General features: G+C 44.0%; 1 protein-coding gene across 2 annotated transcripts; it reads left to right on the forward strand.

The window, feature by feature from the left end:
* Positions 1-1,233: 1,233 nt before the first annotated feature.
* Positions 1,234-21,251, forward strand: LOC139649434 (SWI/SNF-related matrix-associated actin-dependent regulator of chromatin subfamily D member 3). 2 transcript variants are annotated; one of them, XM_071525836.1, is made up of 14 exons: positions 1,234-1,429; positions 6,890-7,092; positions 9,613-9,702; positions 11,069-11,111; positions 12,777-12,899; positions 13,795-13,917; positions 14,738-14,833; positions 16,695-16,796; positions 17,956-18,117; positions 18,532-18,629; positions 19,669-19,804; positions 20,273-20,395; positions 20,934-21,035; positions 21,151-21,251. In XM_071525836.1, exons 1-14 carry the CDS (start codon positions 1,352-1,354, stop codon positions 21,202-21,204), a joined length of 1,533 nt encoding a protein of 510 aa, XP_071381937.1. In that variant the 5' UTR covers positions 1,234-1,351; the 3' UTR covers positions 21,205-21,251. The 2 variants fall into 2 exon arrangements, with proteins under 2 accessions (XP_071381937.1, XP_071381938.1); XM_071525837.1 differs by lacking the exon at positions 9,613-9,702.
* Positions 21,252-23,149: the final 1,898 nt, after the last annotated feature.

A 23,149-nucleotide genomic window follows, 5' to 3' on the forward strand; every position in this document is an offset into this window, starting at 1 on the left:
GTCACATCACAACCCAGGGATCACAACACACACTGTCAGTCTGTATATTTCTAGTGTGCCTCTGTGGCTGAATCTCAATAGTCTTTTCTTCATTCCTCACACCACGTCCTTGTGTCCTTGAAAAGAAGGTCTGTGTTTTTTTTTGTTCTTTTTGGGTTTTTTTCATGCTGCTCAGGCCTTCAATTTTCTTTGCATTTTTGAGAAGAAGAGCAAAAAGAAAGCAGCAGGCAAAGAATCGCAGACACAGATGACACAACCTAATTACAAGTGGAAACCGACACAGTCACCTTGCCTGTGTTTGTGTGCCATTATACTGTAGCGGCGCAGGATTGACAGGCTGAATGCAGCGCTCCGGTCCGAGCAGTGGGTGAAAGGTAAAGCTAATGAGGCGAGCGGAGAGGAAATACCCTTAACCTATGAATGCACTCTGACAAAGGCCGACACAGGAAGTGAAGGTGCTCTTGACGTGGCCTTCTTCCTGTGTGAAGTGGCTTAAGTGGAGATTAGCTCGCCCATTGTGAGAAGTGTTTTGTATTCATAGGCAAACAGACAAATATAATTTCCCTTCCTTTATATTGCCATACGGTCTGAATAGCAAATGCCTTTTTGTGATTTAAGTGGCTTTCCAGGGGCGAATAGATATTTACTCCTGAATTTCATCCAATATCACCATCCTGATTGTCTTAATCCCATCATATATGTGGCAATTTAGGTGTGATTATGTTTGCATGCATATAAGGGCATTAATGATATGCAGCGTGGCCCCTTTAAGAGCCCGATGTCCTTTTTTTGAGAATGAGTCCAGACTTGGAGCTCTGTGTGTGCTGACCATGGCCTCTGGGTTGGTCACTAGGGGGAAACTACAGCAGAGGAATAGCTAACTGATTCTAACCTCCCCGGCCCCCGTTTAAACCAAACAGCAGCCAGCCGCTCCGCATGCCCTTATCTACCAATGGAATGCAACAGCTGTGAGGGGGAGCGGCAGGGTGGGCTGGCTGAAACCCCCCTGCCAGACCCCCACTCCCCCCCTGCAAGCGACGCGCCGGGCTCCTGAAAGGCAGCTCAACTAAAAAGTGAGCGAGACACAGTGAGAGACTCGGCAGGGCTGCTGCACATTCAAAATAGAGGGAGAGAGAGAGAGAGAGAGAGAGAGAGGGAGTGAGAGAGGGAGACTGCGAGAGAGAGAAGGAGAGTCAGGGACAGGCAGTGCTGAAAAGGAGAGCACAAAGAGAAGGAAAGTGGAGCAGGGGAGGGGAACAGGAGGCTGGGTGAAGGGAGAGAGAGGCAGGGAGAGGGAAAGACAAAAGAAAGAGAGGGAGACATAGCAGGGTGAACGGAGGGGACTGAGCAAATGGCTACGGAGGAGACGGCGGGGGGAGCCAGGAAAGCCACCAAGAGCAAACTGTTTGAGTTCCTGGTCCATGGAGTGGTGAGTGGCGCTGTCCGTCATTCTCATGAAGGGAGCTGGGCTCTGGCATGCATCTGTGTGTGTGTGTGTGTGTGTATGTGTGTGTGTTGTATGCAACTGCTCAAGTGTGTGTGCATGAGTCGGCGCAGCAGCGGTCTGTGTGTGAGAGATAGCTGGGTAAGCTGGCCATGTGAAGGTTATTTCCAGCCCCCTGGATCCCAGCCTGTTAAGAGGGAGAGAGAGAGAGAGAGAGAGAGAGAGAGAGAGAGAGAGAGGGGGATGGCTAGAAAGAGCGAGAACTGGAACAGCATGGATGGATGGAGCTGAGGAAAAGGATGAGGAACAGAGGATTTCTAACACAAAAATGGATAATTGGAGAAATAGGAGCTAAGCAGCAGCACAGCCCCCCTTTGGCTAACAGAGGAGCAGACTGAGCGTGCTTCCCTTGGAGTCACAGACAGAGGGGGATATGACTAGTCCACTCAAAACAACACTCTCAAAGTAGCCTTCTAGTCAGCATGTTGGTGGAAGGATTTGAACCTGTAAGGTCATGAGACAAACCAAAAACGCAGAGTCGTAGCGTCGGCTGAAGCCGATGGCAAGATCCTGGAAATCGTGCAGAACAATAAATCCATTCATGTGAAGCTAGTATGAAATGTCAAGTATTGCTTATGTTTAGAGGTTAGGCAACTATTACCACAGCCTCATACGGCGCATTAATAACAGAGCAGGGAATACAATAGTGGTTTGTTTTGGTAAGGGGCTGAAATAGAGAGCTGAGGCTGAGCAGCGTTGTAAAAGTCTTGGTCGCTGATACTTTCCTGTTGAAAGTTTTGACAGCTGTGACTATGATCTTGGAACTTTGACCGAATTCAGTCTGCCACAAATAAACCAATCATTTACTGTAACAACACATCCGCCAGTCATAGCTGTCTATCTCATTCTCGAGATACCTCATGGTTTCTACTCTGTGGGTCGACTGAATTGAATGGCACTGATGCTCTCATCCTGAGACTTGGCGTCTCTCCTTAACCCTAGAATACATAAATTGGGTCAGAAACACTTGCTGGTGTTTTGTTTGTCAATATTTCCATTATAAAAACAATATTTCATTTATGATTACACCAATTCATCACAAAACTTGTTTGCGAGCTATGCCACTTTTAATTTTGCCTTTAGACTTTTCTTCCGTTTTAATCGCTGCTGATACTGGGCTTGCTGACACCAGGTGGATTTATATACTAAGACAAGATGAGGTGTAGTCTTTTTGACAGGAGCGGTCATTACTGGGGATATGGTGGTGAAGCCTTGCGCAGAGAGACAGACTTTGGGAAACAATGGACCAGGTGATTGATGAGCCAGATGAGTGTGTCCTCTCAACAGACCAATTAACCTTGATGAGGCTCTGGCTGCTCCCAGCCAAATATTTCCCTCTGCTTATTTTCTCTCGTGCCTGCCTCTCCCCTCTCCCCTCTACCCTGGATTCAAGATGGAAAAGTCTTGTTATAATATTCACGGCAGGTTCCTCATTGTGTATACTGCAGAACAGAGAAATATTTAGACTATGGGATATGCGGACGATTCGGCGCAGTTTGCTAGCTTGTGGCGAGCGATGACGTTTCCTTTCCCCTCGCAGGCGAATGACTCTAAAGCAAAGCTGGACTCTGTTTAATATGCAGCACAGTGGGCAAAGTTACATTTATCTCCTGAGATAGACTTTTCAAAAGGCTAGTCACACTTCACACACACACATACATGTGCAGAGGCATTTACACTCACACATATGCACATATATATGCACACAGTGCTGTTGTTACCGAAGGTCGTAGTATTCCAGCCTTCCAGCAGTAGTGTTTGTGTGTGTGTGTGTGTGTGTGTGTGTGTGTGTGTGTGTGTGTGTGTGTTGCGGAGGAGATTGTTTGGCCGAGGTCTGGTTCTAGGACTGGTGGGTGGGCTGAAGGCCTGGCTGAAGTCTCTTCCTCTCTCTCATTATCTGTCTCACCTCCCCCTCCTGTTTTACTTCTCCTGCACATGTGTGGATGTGGAGGTCAGCGAGGGCCGTGGCGAGGAGAAACGCCTCCCAGCGCTCTGCGTGGGAAACCCCGACAAGCCACATGATATGACACATTCTAGCTTTGTCATTAGTAAGGTCTTTGTGTGTGTGCATGTGTGAGAGAGAGAGAGACAGAATGACGTCTTTCACCGTAAACCGTAAACATTTCTTCAAAACCCCTCTCAACCGTCTGCCTTGTCATTAAAAAATGGCTTACGATAAGTAGAATGAAACCCATCGCGCCTTATTTGACGCCTCAGAAGAAGAATCTTTTTAGATGGGTGCGTTTTTTTTGACAAATGCAGGAACACTATCAAAAATGAAGGATGGGAGGGTTTTTCGGCAAGATCATAAATCCTAAAATGGACTTAAATCTCACATAAAGAAACCTCCCATCGTCAATTTTTCGTACAGGTTTCCTATCACAACTGTGGGGCAGTGAAAGCCTTTGAGGGATCATCCATATTACAACCCACAGATTCATATCTTTAGTACAGTGTGGGTTAAGTTTGGCCTCTTCAAATCCCTTTAGCCTTCCCATAGATGCCAACACACTTCTCAGATATCCATCCACATGGCAGATTAGATTGCTGGCTGGCTGGCTGGCAGAGATCTGGGCAGAGTCTTGGAGTCAGTTCAGCAGGTCAGATTATAGTGTACCACTCAGCGCCATTGTGTGTGGATTTAGGGGAAGTCACTGTAGTACCGTAGAAATTCACATTATCCCGCTAAGCGTATCCTTTTGTGTCTGTTATCTGAGGCTCAAGTTCTCCAGAGTAACAGCAGTATCTCTCCTCCTTTCTGTATCCCCACTTCTCTGGGTGGGTCTGGCTGCTGAGTGTCTAGTCTGATGATGTGCGTGTGTGTGTGTGTGTGTGTGTGTCTGTGAGAGAGTGTATGTGTGTGTTAGGGATAGGACGATGTATTGAAATTCAATACATCACAATGCAAAAATGTATCATGGGGCAGAAAAATGAATCGAGATATTAGCTACATTATATTCTGCTGTAGTAATCACAAATGAGACGGCTTGCCCATCACAATTTCACAAGCTCTCCATCCACATTATATTATTGTCACTTTGTAATGACATTTTTAAATTGGTGTTTACATTCTAGCGAGCCAGTGCCATTTGCTAGAAAGATTTGCGGCTCAGAAATAAACATAATTCTGCACAGTCAGACTTTGTTGTCATCAAACTTTTATTTATTACATCGTATTGTGGTTGTATTGAATCGCGTCGTGACATAAGCATATCGTCCCATCCCTAGTGTGTGTGTGTGTGTGTGTGTGTGTGTGTGTGTGTGTGGGGTATGTGGACAGAGAGGTAGCTACATTTGAGCTAGAAGCCCATAAACTGACCGCATGGTGTGTTCTCTCTCTCTCTCTCTCTCTCTCTCTCTCTCCCTCTCTGTGGCAAATTGAGACCCTTCTCAATTGCTAACACCCCCCACCCCCACCCACCCCACCCCCTACACCCTCAGCCAGAGTGACAGCAACGCCTGCGTAGGGGAACATGCATGGGCGTCTTATCACACGATCTCTGCTATGGTCACCATTTTAAAAAGGCCACATAATACACTGGCCTAAGACTGTCGCATGATGTCGTTTGAATTATTGAATATCCCCTATGAATACACATCTTCACATTTTGACCCAATTTGACATTTAGATTCTTTCGTTTTGATCTCCCTGCTGTTTATTTCCCTGTTCTGTTGTTTGAGAGGGGGGGTTGGGTGGAGGTTGCATGTGAGTGTTTGTGGATGGTCTAAAGATCACATCTGATTCATGAGTGTGTGTGTGTGTGTGTTCATCCGGAGATTGGCAGTCTACAAATGACAAACAGTGTGAAATGTTTGAAAAGGGTGTGCGTACAATAACAGCTCCCCAAGGTTATGAAACAACTGTTTTGTATACTCCAATACTGCTATTTCTCCAACATTCACCCATTCTGTTACTGTGATATAAAATGTAGCGGTCAATTGCTGCGGCGATTTGGAAAGTTGACATTTTTACAAGGTGGCGGGTCAGTAATTTGGGTCTAAAGTGTCATGGCTCTCGCAGCTGTTTTGCCATGTCTTTGTACAGGTAACTGTTTGTCCAAATGGCAAGGTTTAGCTGCTATTTTGAATGAAAGGGTCCTTTCAGAGAGGCAGAGAGGGAAGAATAGAATCTCAGCATCTTTCATGGACTGAAACGTCACAAGATCTGTCCTTTGTAGAATATTTATAGTTCGGTTCCTCAGTGAAAAACCATCACTGATCTTCACTTCAGCGTTTCATTTTTTTGGATCAATTTGTGTTCATGCTGCACTTGAAGTAATTATATTTTCAATTAAAGGACAGGTTCTTCTTCTCTGTGAATGTGCTCTGCCTTCTAGCGGGGTTCTTTATATAGTAGGTCTGTGCTTTGGATGGAGTCAAAGGATTTCTTTGTGTCAGATATATAGCCCACTTGGCTTCACCTCCCATCAGACAATAAGCTGAGGCGGCAGGCAGCTGTTGCCATAAGAGTGACAAGCACAGGTGTGACTTCCCCCAGTTGTTCCCAGGCTTCAAGATGGGACTGTGGGGCTATAGGCTCTGACACTGTTTGCATTGTTGTAGGAGTGTGTGTGTGTGTGAAAGAGAAAACAGTTTACGGTTACCCTTTTTGGAAAACAAAAACAAAGCCAAAAAGCTGTAAAAAATTCAAGGTGTGAGAAATCCCATAGTGGATGGCACAACATTTAAAGCTACACTAGTCAACATTGCATGTTCGCGGCCCCAAATGGCAAGAAGAGGTAACTGTTTGAAATTTTGCATGCTTCAAAACCCACAAATCATGTAACCTGATGCCACTAAACTGCACACAGCACACATGTTTATCAACCCGGCTGTTCTGCGATCGCTTTATATCTAAGGGATAGTAAAGTATAAGAGAGGCAAAGAGATCTAACGTTGGTGAGTCGAGGTTTCTCTGGACTTGCTATTTAGGAGACAGTTTGTGTTTCACTCTTAAGTTTCAATTCGTCACTTCCTGTACACAGAGAAGATTTCCCACCAGCGACCACAACCCGACACCAGAGTTTCATTTGGGCAAATAGGGCGAATCTCCAGCGTCTCATTTAGGTATGGGACGCTGTTGCAGCCCCACTTCATGATTTAGATAGGACGGGTGGATTTTTACATAAAAATCTTGCCTAGTGCAGCTTTAATGGAAACACTTGAATGAGATGCACATTGTCGAGATGCACCAGTTTAAAGAAGTGATCATAGATTATAGAAAATGTATAAAAGGACCATTACACAGGATCTAATATAACTATCCCTTGTTCTCTCGAAATAGTGATTCATGAGTGTAATTCATCAGAAACTGCAGAATCTAAACCCTCAGAGAATGTATTCTACGTACATGTGACCCTCCTTCCCCCTTTGTCTCCCTCCCAGCGTCCTGGCATGCCGTCTGGAGCGAGGATGCCCCACCAGGGAGCTCCCATGGGCCCCCCCGGCCCACCGTACGGAGGGAGCCCGGCGGTGCGGCCCGGCCTGCCCACCCCGGTGATGGAGCCCAGCCGTAAGAGACCCGCCCCCTCCCAGCAGGTCCAGCAGCAGCAGCAGCAGCAGCAGTCCGTCCAGAACCGGGCCAGAAAGTGAGTGTGAGACGCAGACACCCGAAAACGGAATCAAACCAACCTCCAACTCCTCTTCAGATACTGCATGGCTTGCTCAGCTCCTTCCCCTCCACATGTCTGCTGTTGTGTGATTTGGTTAAGAGATCACCTAGACTACAGCGGCTATGGTTACACTGTTTCTTCAATGATACTTAAGTGACAGACCTGTCAAATTAACAGGTTGACAAGTCTGTCGGAGCTTCAAAACCAAATATGGAAGTGGCCCGGCCTGCATTATGATTGGAATTCTACAAAATCAGGATGCAATCCAGCCTCAATTTGCGTACAAGTAATGTAATAAGATTCATAAGATTGGGAAAAAATGCAGACACAGATTTCAATAACTACAGCCACAGCATATACTGTAATATATCATTTTACCTTTTTCAAGCCAAGTGTGCACATACTGCAATGTGATCTCCTAAAATCTGATCTTCAGAATTAGATCTCAGAAATCATGTCAATATGAGAAGTGTAACCATAACCTTTTTGTTTCTATAATCAGCTTTTAGTTCAGTTTTTTTTATTCAGTTTGCAAGTTTGCATATCAACTCCCTCCCACTGCTTCACTTCTTGCATCCTGGACCCTGCTCCCTGCTCCTCATCCACTCAACCCCTGACATGACTGAATGTGTCTCTGCTCTCTGTGTGTCTCCTCTCTGTGTGTGTGTCCCTTCTCAGTCTTTGTAGTCTGGTTTGCCCAAACCTCTTCAGAAGGCGTCCATACAGCTTTAGGCGCTAGCATTTTGAATGCGAAAGCTTCGGCTTAGTGTCACACTATCCACTGTCAGGTAGTCGACTACACCGTGTCGCGGGCCAGCCGTAGAAAAAAGATCTGAACAGTGACATCAATTCCCTAGACGCACAGACACAAACACACACACACACACACATACGCACACAGACACAGACACAGTGGATGGATGTCTTTAAGGATAAGAGTGTGTGGCAGGTATGGTCATTAGAAAGGAGATCAATATGCACACTCAGTGGACTTCTCTCTCTCTCTCTCTCTCTCTCTCTCTCTCTTTCATTCTCTCAGTATCTGCAGCACAATTGATCCACTTACAATTAAGCAGGCTTGTCAAACAGGTCAGGGGAAATGTTGTTCTGCGTCGGGCCTCAACCCCCAGGGCGGCTGGCTGGCTGTGTGGGCCTGATCGATGGTCCAGGGTGACCCATCCAGGTGTCTCTCTCTCTCTCTCTCTCTCTCTCTCTCTCTCTCTCTCTCTCTCTCTCTCTCTCTCCCCCTTTGTGAGAGTGTGTGTCCTCTGGCAAACAAGGCGATGCTCCTACCCCCTGCTACACACACACACACACACACACACACTCACACACACTCACACACACACGCACACTCCGTCCTGCTCGCACCCCAGGCAGCTGCCAGCTGAGGCCAGGCCACCTGTGTTTGCAGTGTCATTGAGACCTTATGGTCCGAGCTAAACTCGCTCTGCAGAGCCAGCGCTGTCCTACGCAAAGCCGCCGCTAAAAATAGGCTGCGATTCACATTCACTTTGCATAAAGTTGTACGGATAGTTTTGAATCAAGCAAAACACAACGAGGTGTCAAAGTGCAGGTTTTAATGTCGGGCGGTTAGGTGTGTCTTATAGCAGGGAACTCAAGAGATGGTGGCTATCAACCGGCATATTGGGGCACGGTGGAAATTTTGCTTAAAAGTCACAAAAGCCAAAATCTATCCAAAAAAACACTACAGCAACATCATGAATAATAAATTTCATAAGCTTATTATCATACTTTCTGACGGACAAGTTAATGCGATTTGAGAAATGCCTTAGAAGCTCTTTGTGCTTTCATGTGATCACACTGGGCTTTTCATGTGACATTTCCTTGCTACCAAAAAATTTGTTTTTTATGCTGAGCAATTAACAGTTTAGTGTGGGACTCCTGTGTGTAACCACTTCTCTAGCACACATAGCGAGTTGTACAAAACTCCTCAAAGTGTGAGACGTTGTATGCTTGGTGTCTTCATCTGCACCTGAGAACTCATCAGCTTATTATTTTGATTTATAGCCGTCCCACGCCGGAGCAAAGAGCTAAACGTGTGCGCTGCTTGTCTGGTCCTTCTCCCTTTGCCCCTTTGTGTGCGACCCACGAATTCACAGAGTGTCCATTATCAGTGTGTTGTCTGTCTGTGTGTGTGAAGCATGATTGTTTTGGTTCACTGAGAAACTTGTTGAATAAGCGTGTCCCTCAGATGAGCAGGATGTCTACCAGGTCCTTCTCTGCTGCACTGTGTGCGTGCATGGACACAGATACACCCCTCCATCCCAATGCCTGCCCTTGTCTGAGTTCTATAAACTGCACCTACTAACAGACCCTTGACCTCACACACATCCAATATAAACATAAACACACAGACAGACACACACACTCAGCCACCAAGTGTTACCCCTCTGACATCGTTCTTGCTGCCATTGAGTGTGTGTCTCGCCACAACTCTAATCGGACAACCTTCGAATCCTCATCAATTCTTAGGAAGCCAGTCGGATTCCCCGGAGCCAATGAGATGCCGGCGAGGCAGATGGACATGAGAGAGCCCCAATCAGATCCCACGCTCGGATCAAAGTAGGAGTTTATTCTGCTGCATGTCAGTTTTCTTACGTTTGACTCTCGCCCCCTTTTTAGCCTCTCACCTGAGCCCAGCACTCCCTGAACTAGCTGTTTTGGTCCAGCCATATTTACCGACTCCCAGAAGTTGTCCTTAAAGACCTGTAACATGTAGCGGTGCATGCTTTGGACTGGACTGGAGCATGGCATGATGGGAACAATTGTTGCAGCCGATACCTCTTATTGGGGGGGGGGGGAAAGTGATTCTAATAAAGTAGAATCCAATCTCAAACCCTTGTGTTTTAAGGCAGATGTTTTTAAGCAGGTTTGTTTTTTCCTTTTTTAAATCTATCCCAGATCCTTTTAATTGTCCCTACAGTAGGTCTGTGTCAGTATTTGGCATGCTGATGTAACATACTGCTTCACAGACCTTTTCAGTGCTTTGTGATAGGAGCTTTCTCTAGTGTCATCTAGGTGTTTTCAGGTAGCGTCCCTCTACTGGCACTGATAACAAAACATTTGCATGAATTTACATGGGTGCTCCACATATCCCAGGACTCCACAGGCATGTTTTCCCCATTGATGTTTCGCAGCTTTCGCAGCAGTCTTTTAGTTTTAATTCCAAAGAACATTTGGCTGGAAATTTGGATCGAACGGGAAGCTGTAGTGTTGAATCTTGTATTTTTTAATCAGTGTCACCCAGTAAGAAAGTTCAGACAAAGGCATCATCGGTAAACCTGGCACAGAGTCTGTTTCTTATTTTACTTCTTACTCCTTAGTCCATCCTCGGTAAGTATGAGATAAATACATGGTATCTATAAACAAATGGTGTCCTCACACAGAAGGAAATGCCTGGCATTCATGAATGAAAATATCTACACACACACACGTTTGCGCTCACATTCTCCTTGGTGAATATCTTGAAGACTCTACATTCCTAAATGCTAATGAACACACAACCTGTCACTATCCAAGTCCTGCTGCAACGGCCCCAGTGATTCTGTAGAGTCTGAGTGTGTGTGTGTGTGTGTGTGTGTGTGTGTGTGTGTGTGAGAGAGAGAGAGAGAGAGAGAGAGAGTGAGTGAGAGAGAGAGTGAGTGCAGCGAATACAAGTCAGGCAAAAGATGTGTGATGTGACACTTTTTTGGCTGCTATAGGCTCTCGCTCTCCAGGTGGACCACTGCATTTCAGAGACACACAAATGCACGCACACACACACACACACACACACACACACTAACACACACACACACACAGCTGGGACGCTGGGGTGCTGGATATGGCCCAGCATTTTAGCAGATGGCCTGGGTGCTACGCTATCAGTCACCATAGTAACATGCTCTCTTTTTCCTCTTTCTCTCTGTCTTTCTCTCCCTCTCTCTAGTGCTAAGAGAAGGAAAATGGCAGACAAGATTCTTCCGCAAAGGGTGAGGCTGCATGTTTTTACCTTTGTTGCTGTGGTTTTTTTTGTATTTCCGTATTACAATCTGCAGAAAATTCTGGTGGGTTTTGATGTCAGGGCTTCTTGGGAGGCGCAGAGGGCCAGATGATTATGTGTTATTTTCAAATGAGGAGAGAGGGGAGATGTCCGCGCGATCCGGAGGTTTTAGGGTTTTTTTTGCGTTTTGCGCTCCGTTATTTGGAACGGTTGCTCACTGATTCAAAATGGATTAGTCAGCGGGTTATGTCTAACACGCAACCACAACTCGAATCACAAGAGGCGGCGGCGGCATCACCACATCGCCACAGGTGAGGGTGTGCCGACCGAGGCTGTGATTTCAGCCCCCGCGGTCTCGGCTCCCTGCCCTGCACCGTGCCTCGTCCTGCCGGCAGCACGGAGGCTTGTTCACACTGAGGCTGTGCATTGTAGCTGCAGAGGTCTGGAGACTGTGGGCGTCTGTGTTTGGGTCTTATCCCCTAACACAACCCAGACAGGGAGAGATAGCGGCAGGCTCGGCCCGAGGCGCCACTCCGCAATGACTCAGGGACGGAGAATGTCTGCCACACTCCGTCTGCTCGGCACCTCAGCCTGGTGAAAGGCTCCGAGATGGAGATAGGCAAGGAATGAGAGCGAACAATGAAGGCAGACGCTGAAAGAGAAACAGAAAAGAAGAAAGACAGAGCGAGGAGGAGAGGGTAACTGTATGAGTGTGTGCACAGTTTGGTAAGCAGCCCTTGATGCTCAGAGGACTCTCTCGGTATGGTAATGTCTCAGTCCAGGCTGGTTGGCTGCACACTCTGCATCTCATTTTGATCCCCCAGTGTCCCTGCGATGGTGTGGACCTATTAATGATGTACTGGGCAGTCGAGCCGCAGACCGCTTCCTCCTGTCGCTTCCTCCCTTCAGGGTGAAAAGATGAAAAGACGTTTGGCAGAAACTATGTCTCAGAAAGAGCAACTACTCTCTGTCACAGTTTAGACAATATTTCATTTGCCTACTGTATATAATATAGTGATTTGAGAGTGAATTCTGAGGGTGAATCATGCCGCTGCAATTTATTTTATTTAATTTAACCTTTATTTGACGAGGAAGTCCCATTGAGAACCAATTTCTCTTTTACAAGAGACCTGGAGGCAGCACTGATAATAAAAAAACACAAAAACATTTAAACACAACAGCACACAAGTGACAAACATAAAACAATGAAAATGAAAACATGAAATAAAAATAAAACCTACCAAGTAACACATGGTGTAGTATGATTTTTACAGCCTGAAACAAGAACAAAGCCCATTAAATTCCTTTTAAAATCAGCCAATGACAAAAGTGACAACTAATGCAGTGTTTTTAGTAGCAGCAGGATGATGTGGTATTTAGAGAAACTGTCCTCAGACTGGAATGCCACAGTTTTGATTCCAGTGTTCATCCAGGTCTGAACGTCCTTGACGCAAGACAGTGAACCTCTACCAACACCAAGGCAAAGCAGATAATCCGGTTTAGCCTTCTAGTGATATACATATCACTGTCTTGGGGGGTATATGTGAAGAAAATCCAATTCCTAAATTCTCTGTGTGTGATATTGCAATTGTTTACTCTAAAATCAGAATAAAAATGTCGATGACAATGGAGTTGATTGTCTCCCTCTGTCCAGATCCGTGAGCTGGTCCCCGAGTCTCAGGCCTACATGGATCTGCTGGCGTTTGAGCGCAAACTGGACCAGACCATCATGCGCAAACGGGTGGACATCCAGGAAGCACTGAAGAGACCAATGAAGGTAAGAGGAATCCTGAGCTGCCGCGCTCCGCTAGCCGGCGGTTTGATGATGTGAGGCGTGTCATTCTAAAATGACAAAAAACAAAAATGTTACCTGATGTTTGCTCCTCAATAATTCAAAAACACACATGATTACATTGCCTCACATGTCATGATTTTGTATTGAAGGGTCTTAATATACAAAAAGTTTGGACACACCACATTTTTCTTTATTTTTACTATTTTCCACATTTTAGAATAATAATAAAGACATCAAAACTATGAAATAACACAAATGGAATTATGCAGTGACCAAAAAAGTGTTAAACAAATCAAAACTATCTTATATTTTAGATTATTTAAAGTAGCCGCCCTTTGCCTTGATGGAAAGGCAAAGGCTTTGGAAAGAAATTCATACATAGGATCAACTTCACTTTTTATATTTTCTCTAAGAAACAGATTTCAAGCAGTTAAGCAGAAGCCTTTAGATCAAAATGGCTGTAAAATAATGAAAAACATTGTACACTCAATCAGGTGTGTCCAAACTTTTGACTGGTAGTGTACCTAGTTAACTAATATAACATTCCATAGTGGATTTTATTTTCTTACCTGGCAACATATTGTGAGTTTCATCTCACATTGAAATCAAAGTCTTCAAAACATCTCTATATAAGATTTAAGACTCTTTTCAGTCTCTTGCTGCTTGTTAATATGTAAATACACTTTTTTTTATCTGCTTTTATCTGGGATTTTCAGATCAGATATGGGACCTGCAACACCACCAGTGACATGGTGAAATATCCCTGTAAAACTGACTTGCGTGTGTGTGTCTGTGTGTGTCTGTGTGTGTGTGTTTGTATATATGTGTGTGTGTGTGCCTGTGTTTGTGTGTGTTTAATGTGTCCTTGTGTCAGCAGCAAAAGCGTAAGCTGAGGCTGTATATATCCAACACCTTCAACCCTGCCAAACCTGACGCGGACGACTCCGACGGCAGCATTGCATCGTGGGAACTGCGAGTAGAGGGGAAGTTGCTGGATGATGTGAGCTTCCTTTCTCTAAAATATACCGCCGTTCCTACAGTGGTATAATATAATAAGAAAACACACACTCATAATGTGCTATAGCAATTTAGAAAATGAAATCACTTTTAACAATTTCAAAACATTTTTTCCATTATATAGATGCCACATTCTCTGCTGCAGGGCTTGGTATTTTGCCATCTCTTGCTGATGAGTTTGGTGCGAGTCAAATAGATGCTTGTCCTCTGAAAAATAACTGAGATCATAATCTTCCCATTTAGTATGAAAGTGTGCCGCTCTTTGATCCAGGAGCCGCTCTGGGTCGTTTCTGGCCCACAGTCATGCACAGTAATGATGGATAGTTGTAACACACGGCTTCGCTCAAACCACTTCAGACAGAAAACCATCGGTTGGCCCAGAATGTAAACGAGTGATCGGTGTTTTGAAGAATGTTTAGAGAGAGATTATAGATGCAGCATGAAAAGCAGAATGATCTTACATTTGTTTTGCACAGTAAGCTTCTATTCAGATGCTCTGATGTTCTCAGTAGTCCAGGGCAAGGCCGTCATTTCACAGCGGTTGGAAGCATTTAGGTTTCACAAACCACAAATATTTCTGGTTGAGCTCTGAGGAAGTGGACCCTGAGAATGTCTTGTCTCGCACTTTGTCTCTGATCTCATTCGTCCTCTGTGGTTTCTTGATGAGAAATGTTGCCGTGACCCAAGCAGCGGCGACAAGTGTTTGTGTTTGTGTCTGTGTGTGTGTTTCTTGTGTGTCTGTGTGTGTGTGTGTGTGTTTGATTTGGAAATTAATTGGGCACCTTTCTCCATCCGTTCCACAGCCCGGGAAGCAGAAGAGGAAGTTCTCTTCGTTTTTTAAGAGCCTGGTGATCGAGCTGGATAAAGACCTGTATGGTCCTGACAACCACCTGGTGGAGGTCAGTGCCACCAAAACCATCACTACACCCTCTGTGCTAATGAAGAGGTTCATCTCCAAATGACATAGTCACCATATGAAAAACTTTACACCTACTCTTACAACATGATTGCAGCCAGTTTAGTAATGTTCTTGAGGATGTAACCATCATTGTTTTGGAAATATTGCTGTTTATCTATTTTGGAAAAATGGATAAACAGCATTCTGCAATGCAACCCTTCAAAAGTAGTCATTAGTGTTATTACGACCCTCTCTCTCCTTGGCTCTCCTTTCATTATATTTTATTTTATACTTTTAGCTGCAAGCACTATAACATAAATGCTTGCCTACACTCTTCACTACTTGTGTGGTTTAGTAGGTCCAGATGGTTGGCATGTAGTTACAATTTTTATATGGTATTTTGATATGTTTAGCCTATGTGGATAACATTCACTTCTGAATAACTGAATAGGCTTTCATATGAGATCACATCTAGTAGTAACAACCAGCATTTATTTGCTGCATAAATCGGCACAGCAGATCAGACTGATCAGCCATGCAGTCAGGGTCAGTTTACCTGTGAAGGCAATCAATGACGGGAAAAACCAGATCAGCCAAAAAGATGACTGTGTGGGACCTCTTAACCAGCAGGGGAGGAGGTTGATTGAATATTGTTATTGTGTGCCGCGTGGTTAAATCTGGAACTACATGTACCCAACTGGCTGAGGATCAAATCCCACCAGAGCTTTCCCTCCTGTGTCTCCCCTAGCTGGGCTAAATAAAGAATAACAAAGACTGAAAGTGAGTGGACTGCCCACTCTTTTTTTTTTTTTTAATACATTGATCCTCTGTAACAATAGAAACAAAAGGTTTTTATTTCCCTTCAACACACTGAAAGGTTGCTGTAACATGGGAGTGTGAGAGCTGGAGAGAACAAGTTTTCACATTTGAATAACAACTATTAGCCGCCCTTCACTGTTGTAGCTTCACAAAATGTATTGACTTCTAAAGACCCACTTTAGGAGTTTTAGAGTGAGAATTAGGACTTCTCAAGGTTTCTCCTTTTAAGGGGGTATTTTAGCAAGGCACTCAGTTGCTTTGCTTTGAATGATTTTCCATCAAAAGAATTTTTTTCTCTACCTTGAGCTACAATCAATACTTATCTGTTCTGAGGCAGTCATTGGTGGAGGAAAGTATCCTTCTGTATTGCATACTAAGTTCCCACAATCCACTGTACTGCTGGATGGTGTTTTAAGTGCTTTTTTTTTTCTTTTCAGCTGCTGACCACTTTAGATAAAACAGAGATGCAAATAAAATTTCATCCAGGGTTACATACAGAGCGGGTTCTGATATCTAAAGAGAGAGACTAAAACACAGAATATAATGTTATTTGTCCAGGCCGATATGCACTCCCAATTTGATAAGCTGTGCTGCTTTTTGGCTCCAAAATGTCTCCGCTGATTGTGTGATTCTGCATGTGATAACTTTCAGCTCAAACGGCCACATAGTCAACCTTTTGCTATCTGGGTTTCTTAGCACACCATGCATGGCCACTTTTCCTTTACACGGATTTCTCTCCTCACAAAACCACTGATTAAAAAGGTCAAGATCAAGGCTGCTAGCTGCAAGTGTATTCACATGATTTTGTCTTCTTTGTTTGTCTTTGTAAATTGTGTGAAATCTCCTGGTCCTGGCAGTTTGGAGCCCCTTGAATCGCGAGTCCCGCCTACTCGGGAATTAATGTGCGATTCAGAGTATTAAAGTGTAAAACAAACAGATAATGAAGTGTGAAACAAACAAAGGCAGACGATTCAGTGTGATTATCAGGCTGTGTTTGGAGTGTGTAGTCACTGTGCGGTGTGTTTGTGTGATCTCTCCCTCAGTGGCACCGCACCCCCACCACCCAGGAGACGGACGGCTTCCAGGTGAAGAGGCCGGGGGACGTGAGCGTGCGCTGCACCCTGCTGCTGATGCTGGACTACCAGGTGAGGGCGCCACACAGCCACCAGTCACAGCTCCACTGTCTGGAGATACAGTAGGCCCTTGTAGATCTGAGTCTACAGCAGTTATCTATCATGTGCCTGCAGGTCTCCACTCAACACTTAACCATAGAGGAACTAATCCATGAAATCAGCTGCTGCAGTGTTTGGCTGGAAAGAAAAACCTGCAGACTCTACAGTCCACAGCAGTCGTTCTCAACCTGGGGGTCCGGAGATAATTTTGGAGGGTCGAAAGATGATAAAAAAATATATTTCTAATAGGGCTGGGCAATATATCGATATTATATCTATATCGTGATATGAGACTAGATATCATCTTAGATTTTGGATATTGTAATATCGTGATATGGCATAAGTGTTGTCTTTTCCTGGTTTTAAAGGCTGCATTACAGTAAAGTGATGTCATTTTCTGAACTCACCAGACTGTTCTAGCTGTTCTATTATTTGCCTTTACCCACTTAGTCATTATATCCACATTACTGATGATTATTTATCAAAAATCTCATTGTGTAAATATTTTGTGAAAGCACCAGTAATCATCCCTACAATATTGTCGCAATATCGATATCGAGGTATTTGGTCAAAAATATTGTGATATTTGATTTTGTCCATATCGCCCAGCCCTACTTACAACTGAACATTTAGCCCACTTCGTAGAAAATACCGAGATACTGTATATATTGTGTATCGCCATTCAGCCTAAAAATACAGAGATATGATTTTTGGTCCATATCGCCCAGCCCTAATTTCTGATATACAAATTTATTATCATGTCTATTTTTTCTGATTTTCTCTATTTTTTTGCTTTTTTCTTGTGAAATACTGAAAAGTTTTCAGGCTCTAGGTCTGAAATGACCTTTTAAAAGGGAAATCATTCTTTGGTTGAACTGTTCACCACAATAGACAGGAGGTCGTGAGTAATTATCAAGTTTTAAGGAGTCCTGAGTTAAAAAAGGCTGAGAACTACAGCTCTACAGAACCATTATAGCACAGGTAAGACTCCATTTTCAAGTCGACATCCATTCCCGAGCTGGTGGAGTGTGTTAAGGATGCCGTTGTATGATGCGACCCAGCAAATGTAATTGTTCTGAGGTGGGCTGCTGCTCTAGTTGCTGTAATGGGATTATATCCTCTCTCTCCGCAGCCTCCCCAGTTCAAACTGGACCCTCGCCTGGCTCGCCTGCTGGGCATCCACACTCAGACCCGCTCCTGCATCATCCAGGCCCTCTGGCAGTACGTCAAGACCAACAAGCTGCAGGACTCCCATGACAAGGAGTACATCAACTGTGACAAGTACTTCCAGCAGGTACGGGATGCTCCAAGTGCCTCATGCTTCACACTGCTGCTTCATAAATAATAGTATCAGTGTTGCTCATAATACCTTTTGAGTAGGGCTACACCAATAATATGAAAAATATTATATCACTGCAATCTCCAAATCACTAGAAGCTATAGACTATTTCCTAAACAAGGTATTCTTCTACAATTCAAGTTGCAGAGAAAATCTTTCATTTTAGTCAAATCTAAACATAAGCATCTAATTTTTGCCACCATTCTAGATATTTTGTTTATTTTAAGCATGGAAAAATATATTGTGTAGAAAACGATGGTGACCGTGCACACAGGGAAATAGGGGAAAAGGCTGTCTCCACATATATCAAAATTTATAGTGCAATTGCAAAATTCACTGTATTTTCTTTATTTTCACCACCCTGTGCAGATTTTCGACTGTCCTCGGCTGAAGTTCTCTGAGATCCCCCAGCGCCTCACCAACCTCCTCTTGCCTCCTGACCCCATCGTCATCAACCATGTCATCAGGTAGAGCGGATTCCTACATGTTGAATAGGTGGTATTGTCCTCTGGATACTATACTGTATGTTTTGCACATGGTACCTTGAACTGAATGTGAGGTCTTCTTGCCCCTTTGCCGGTATGTACTGTTTCTCTGCACCAACCAAGACAAACATCTGTACATTTACTGTAAAAAAAAAAGTGATTCTGATCAGGTTAGCAGCTGTTTCCATGTCTACCTGACTCAGAAATTCTCTTCTAATAACTACAAAATTGTATTTCATGGAACATTATTATTATTATTTGTTTTTCAATTTGATGCCAGAAACTAGAAAATGTTTTCTCCAAGCTGTTTCCTAATAGATAGAAAGGCTTCTGATGTACCCCTTGATTTTGTTTTCCTACATTTTTACATAGCCAAAAATAAATTTTATAAGGAACTAGAAGGGCACCGGAGAGCACAGACCTCCGCCAAGGTTCGTGCTATTATTGCTTGTTCATGAGTCGGATCTGGATCCGCTCCAAAATTTAATGGGTTCTTCCTTGGCCCATGCTACACCCTTCCACCAAGTTTCATGAAAATCAGGCCAGTCGTTTTTCCGTAATCCTGCTAACAGATAAACAAACAAACAAACAGACAAACAAACAAACGGCACCGAAAACATAACCTCCTTGGCGGAGGTTATGAAATAAAATATACAACTACTGCACCACAAATTGTGTCCAGTGGGCATCACAAAAAAAAAAGCATGTTTTTTTCTCAGTACAGTCAAGTTAATGCATGGTCTGTGAATTCATAACACAATTTCACCGGTATGCAGGACTGTTATTATTCACTTAGAAGCAGAAAATAACAGAAAACATCTAGTGGGCAACAATAATGTAAGGCGGCAAGTTTCGGAAATCCAGTAAGCGCCAAGAGAGACAAGCTCTGGAGGATTTATCAAAAGATCTCCTCCTTATTATACTATATATATATATATATATATATTATGTTGTTTATGATTCACAACACACATAACTAAACAGAATAATTCCCTTTTTTCCTTTGGCCCCCTCCTGTCAGTGTGGACCCCAATGACCAGAAGAAGACGGCCTGCTACGACATCGACGTGGAGGTGGAGGACCCCCTGAAGAGCCAGATGAGCAGCTTCCTCCTCTCCACCGCCAACCAGCAGGAGATCGCCTCCCTCGACAACAAGGTGAGATCAGCAGCGCCACGGTGGAGAGACTCTGCACTGATTCCACTTTCCCTTTGATACCGTACGTCACACTGAGGTGTAAATTGCGCTGCCCTGTGGGAACAGACAGTCTCCTGGTTATGTTTTGTCAAAGCTAGTTTTACTGCAATGAGGGAGCATGTAGGGAGTTAGTGTCTTGCTCAACTTTGACAGAACACATGGCATATGTCTCTCTATTCACCAATGCCACCCTTTTTTCAGTGTTTTTCCCACAGTTTACATGCATAAAGCCAGCTTTTCCTGTAGAATTATGTATTTATTATTTGTAATTTTAGTTTGCAACAGCATCAGTTCTACTAGGTGCTGTAGTGGACATATGGACAATTCAGCTGTAGATCTTGCAGTTGTAATCGTTTTATTTTGTTTTGTTTTGTTGTTTTTTTGTGAGTGGGGTTGTTTCATTCCTTGACTTGTGTGTGACTGTTTCAGATCCATGAGACCATTGAGTCCATCAACCAGCTGAAGATCCAGAGGGACTTCATGCTCAGTTTCTCCAGAGATCCCAAGGGCTACATCCAGGACTGGCTCAAGTCCCAGAGCCGAGACCTAAAGGTTTGACTCCAGTATTTAAAAGTACAGCGCATACACACTCGCCCGTGTTACTTGTTTCACAACATTATCAGACATTGCAATTAGGGCTGCACAGTTAATAAAAAAAAACCCATCAAGATTGCAAAACTGACTACTGCAATTTCCATGTCGCAAGAGGGTGCAGTGTTTTATAGAAGGAAAGGTTTTTCAGAGAGTTTCTTAAGCAAAGCGATTCTTGTGCTGCACACAATCTCTGGTCTGCAGGTCAGATAAAGGCATGGCAGGGCAAACTTTATTTATAGCACATTTCATGCACAAGGCAATTTCAGTGTGCTTCACATAAAACACAAAAAATACATATTGTAAGTAGAAAGAAAGAAAGAAAGATAAAATAGGTAATGCCTTTTATTGTTTTCAGACTGAGCCAATCCTTCCCTGCCCACAACCGCTTGAAAAAAAAAACATGTCGAAAACCCTGTGTCCCCATGTATCATTATATCACACACGATCATTTGTCCTGTGCAATATTATATGACTGTGCTTTCCTCATGGTCTGTAGTTAATGACGGACGTGGTGGGGAACCCCGAAGAGGAGAGGAGGGCGGAGTTTTACCATGAGCCCTGGTCCCAGGAGGCCGTCAGCCGCTACTTCTACTGCAAGGTGAGGAAACGGCACCTGGCTGCTAACTGCGGTCCCACTGTGCCACTGTGCTGTGGCTCTGGATCCACGCTCTGATCACACACTGATGCTTTTTCCTTCTCATCTGCCCCAACAGATCCAGCAGAGGAGACAGGAGCTGGAACAGGCCTTAGCTGTCCGCAACACCTAAAGCAAAGCAAACCCTTCCTGAATCCCTGCCCTCTGCATCTGGTTTCAGAGCTGTGTGTGTTCGGATGTGTGTGTGTGTGTGTGTGTGTGTGTGTGTGTGTGTAAGTGCATATCGTCGCTGTCGGGTGAAAAGCTCGTACCTCCAAAATGTCAGCTTTTCAGGAACTGAGAAAGGCCTTGTTTTTACTGACCACAATTCTTTTTTTTTTAGTTTATTTAATGGGTTTTGAAAGGGTTTAATAACCTAGTTAGGTGAAAGAAGTTTCTCAACCCATAGAGGATTGAGAAATTTAAATTGAGGTGAAAACACGAAAATCACCAAAATTACTACATTAATTAGTAACGCAGTGGTGTGACCAAGTCAACTTTGCTCGAGTCCCAAGTCAGTCTCAAGTCTGGAGGCACAAGTCTCAAGTCAAGTCTCAAGTCTACATGTAGAACACCAAGTCAAGTCAGAACAAATCAAGAGTTCAGTATCAATTTAATATTTTAAAGAAAACTAAATATCTAGGACTTTTCAATGCAATGTGGTTTTAATAGGATAAAAAACTGGTAAGAGCATCATGAGTTTGATTTCTATAATCAGTTTCAGCTTCAATGAAATTCAATCATTCCAAACAAATTCAGAAAACAGAGTTTGGTCTGGTGGAACAAATCTCATCACTTTCAATCTAAGTCATTTACACAAACAACAAGATCTTTTGTCAAGACTTTAGAAACCTTTTCAAGTCGTCAAAGTACAAGTCCCAAGTCAGCAGAACCCAAGTCAAGTCTCAAGTATTCCCTTCGTGCATCAAGTCTCAAACAATTTAAATTGTGTCATGTGACTCGAGTCCCCCCCCCCCCCCCCTCTGGAGTGATGAGGTTCTCCCACGACAGCGGCGGTGTGTGTGTGTGTGTGTGTGTGTGTGTGTAAGGTGGATCGCGTTGCACATGCGTCCGCTGCATATTTGTTCATTTCTGTGCAGGACTGTGAGGACATCATCGCTCACTGCATGTATTCAACAGCATGGTCGACCCTGTGTCCCCCCCCCCTCACGGACCGCAGGCCGCCATCAGACAGACACGCCGTCTAGTACATGAACCTTCCCCTCATAGCGGGTCTCTTCTCTGTAAATACAAGTCACTAGCATGTCCCTCCCTCCCTCCCTCCCTCCCTCTCTCTCTCTCTCTCTCTCTGTGAAGACGACTGGTCACCCTAAGAACTGGCTGCTTCTACTGTGCATCACTGTGTTTTGGATACTCATCTCAAAGAGACGGGGTTAGCTACTGTGTCCGACAGAATTGTACACGATGTAACGGTGTGTGACAGTCCCGCGGTCCCGAACCCCCTCGCTGTGTTCTGGATGAGTTTAAAGTCTTCGTTTGCTATCCCGACTCACGCAGGGGTTCAGTTGTTTTGTGTTAGGGTGTTGAGGGTTAAGTGTGACTGTGTGTGTGTGTGTGTGTGTGTGTGTGTGCCTGTGTGTTTTCATTTGTTCTCGTTAAGGGGGGTGTTTTCGAGTGTTAAAACTGATTAATTACACCAGCAGAGTGAAGATTACAGTGTGACTTATTGGGTTGCAGGGAATGGAGTCATGTTATCTGTAAACCAGAGGTGTGGCTTTCTTTCATTTCAGCTGAATTAACTTGAAACATTAATTGGAAAGCCGCTAACGTGTCCCGTTTTAGTCTTGTTAGCTAATAAGCAGATTCATTTTCCTTTTACTGTAATTATTACAACAATGTAAGGTAAGGCTCAATGTAACTGAACTACAGTATTATCACGAAAGTCACAACTGTTTCAGAAATCAATAGTATTAGAACAGTTACAAATCTCTTTACCAATAACAGTGTTTTAATAGAATATTGATCATCTTTTCCTCCCAAAATCACACCCAAACCACAAGGAAATGTGGGATAGTAAAACTACCAGTATGTAATATGCCTTTATCATAATGTGTTGG

The sequence above is a fragment of the Centroberyx affinis genome, unplaced genomic scaffold (genome assembly GCF_046629955.1).
Source record: "Centroberyx affinis isolate AG114_WGS23_722 - 3 ecotype Tasmania unplaced genomic scaffold, CSIRO-AGI_Caff_v1 ptg001340l_1, whole genome shotgun sequence".
NCBI lineage: Eukaryota > Metazoa > Chordata > Actinopteri > Beryciformes > Berycidae > Centroberyx > Centroberyx affinis.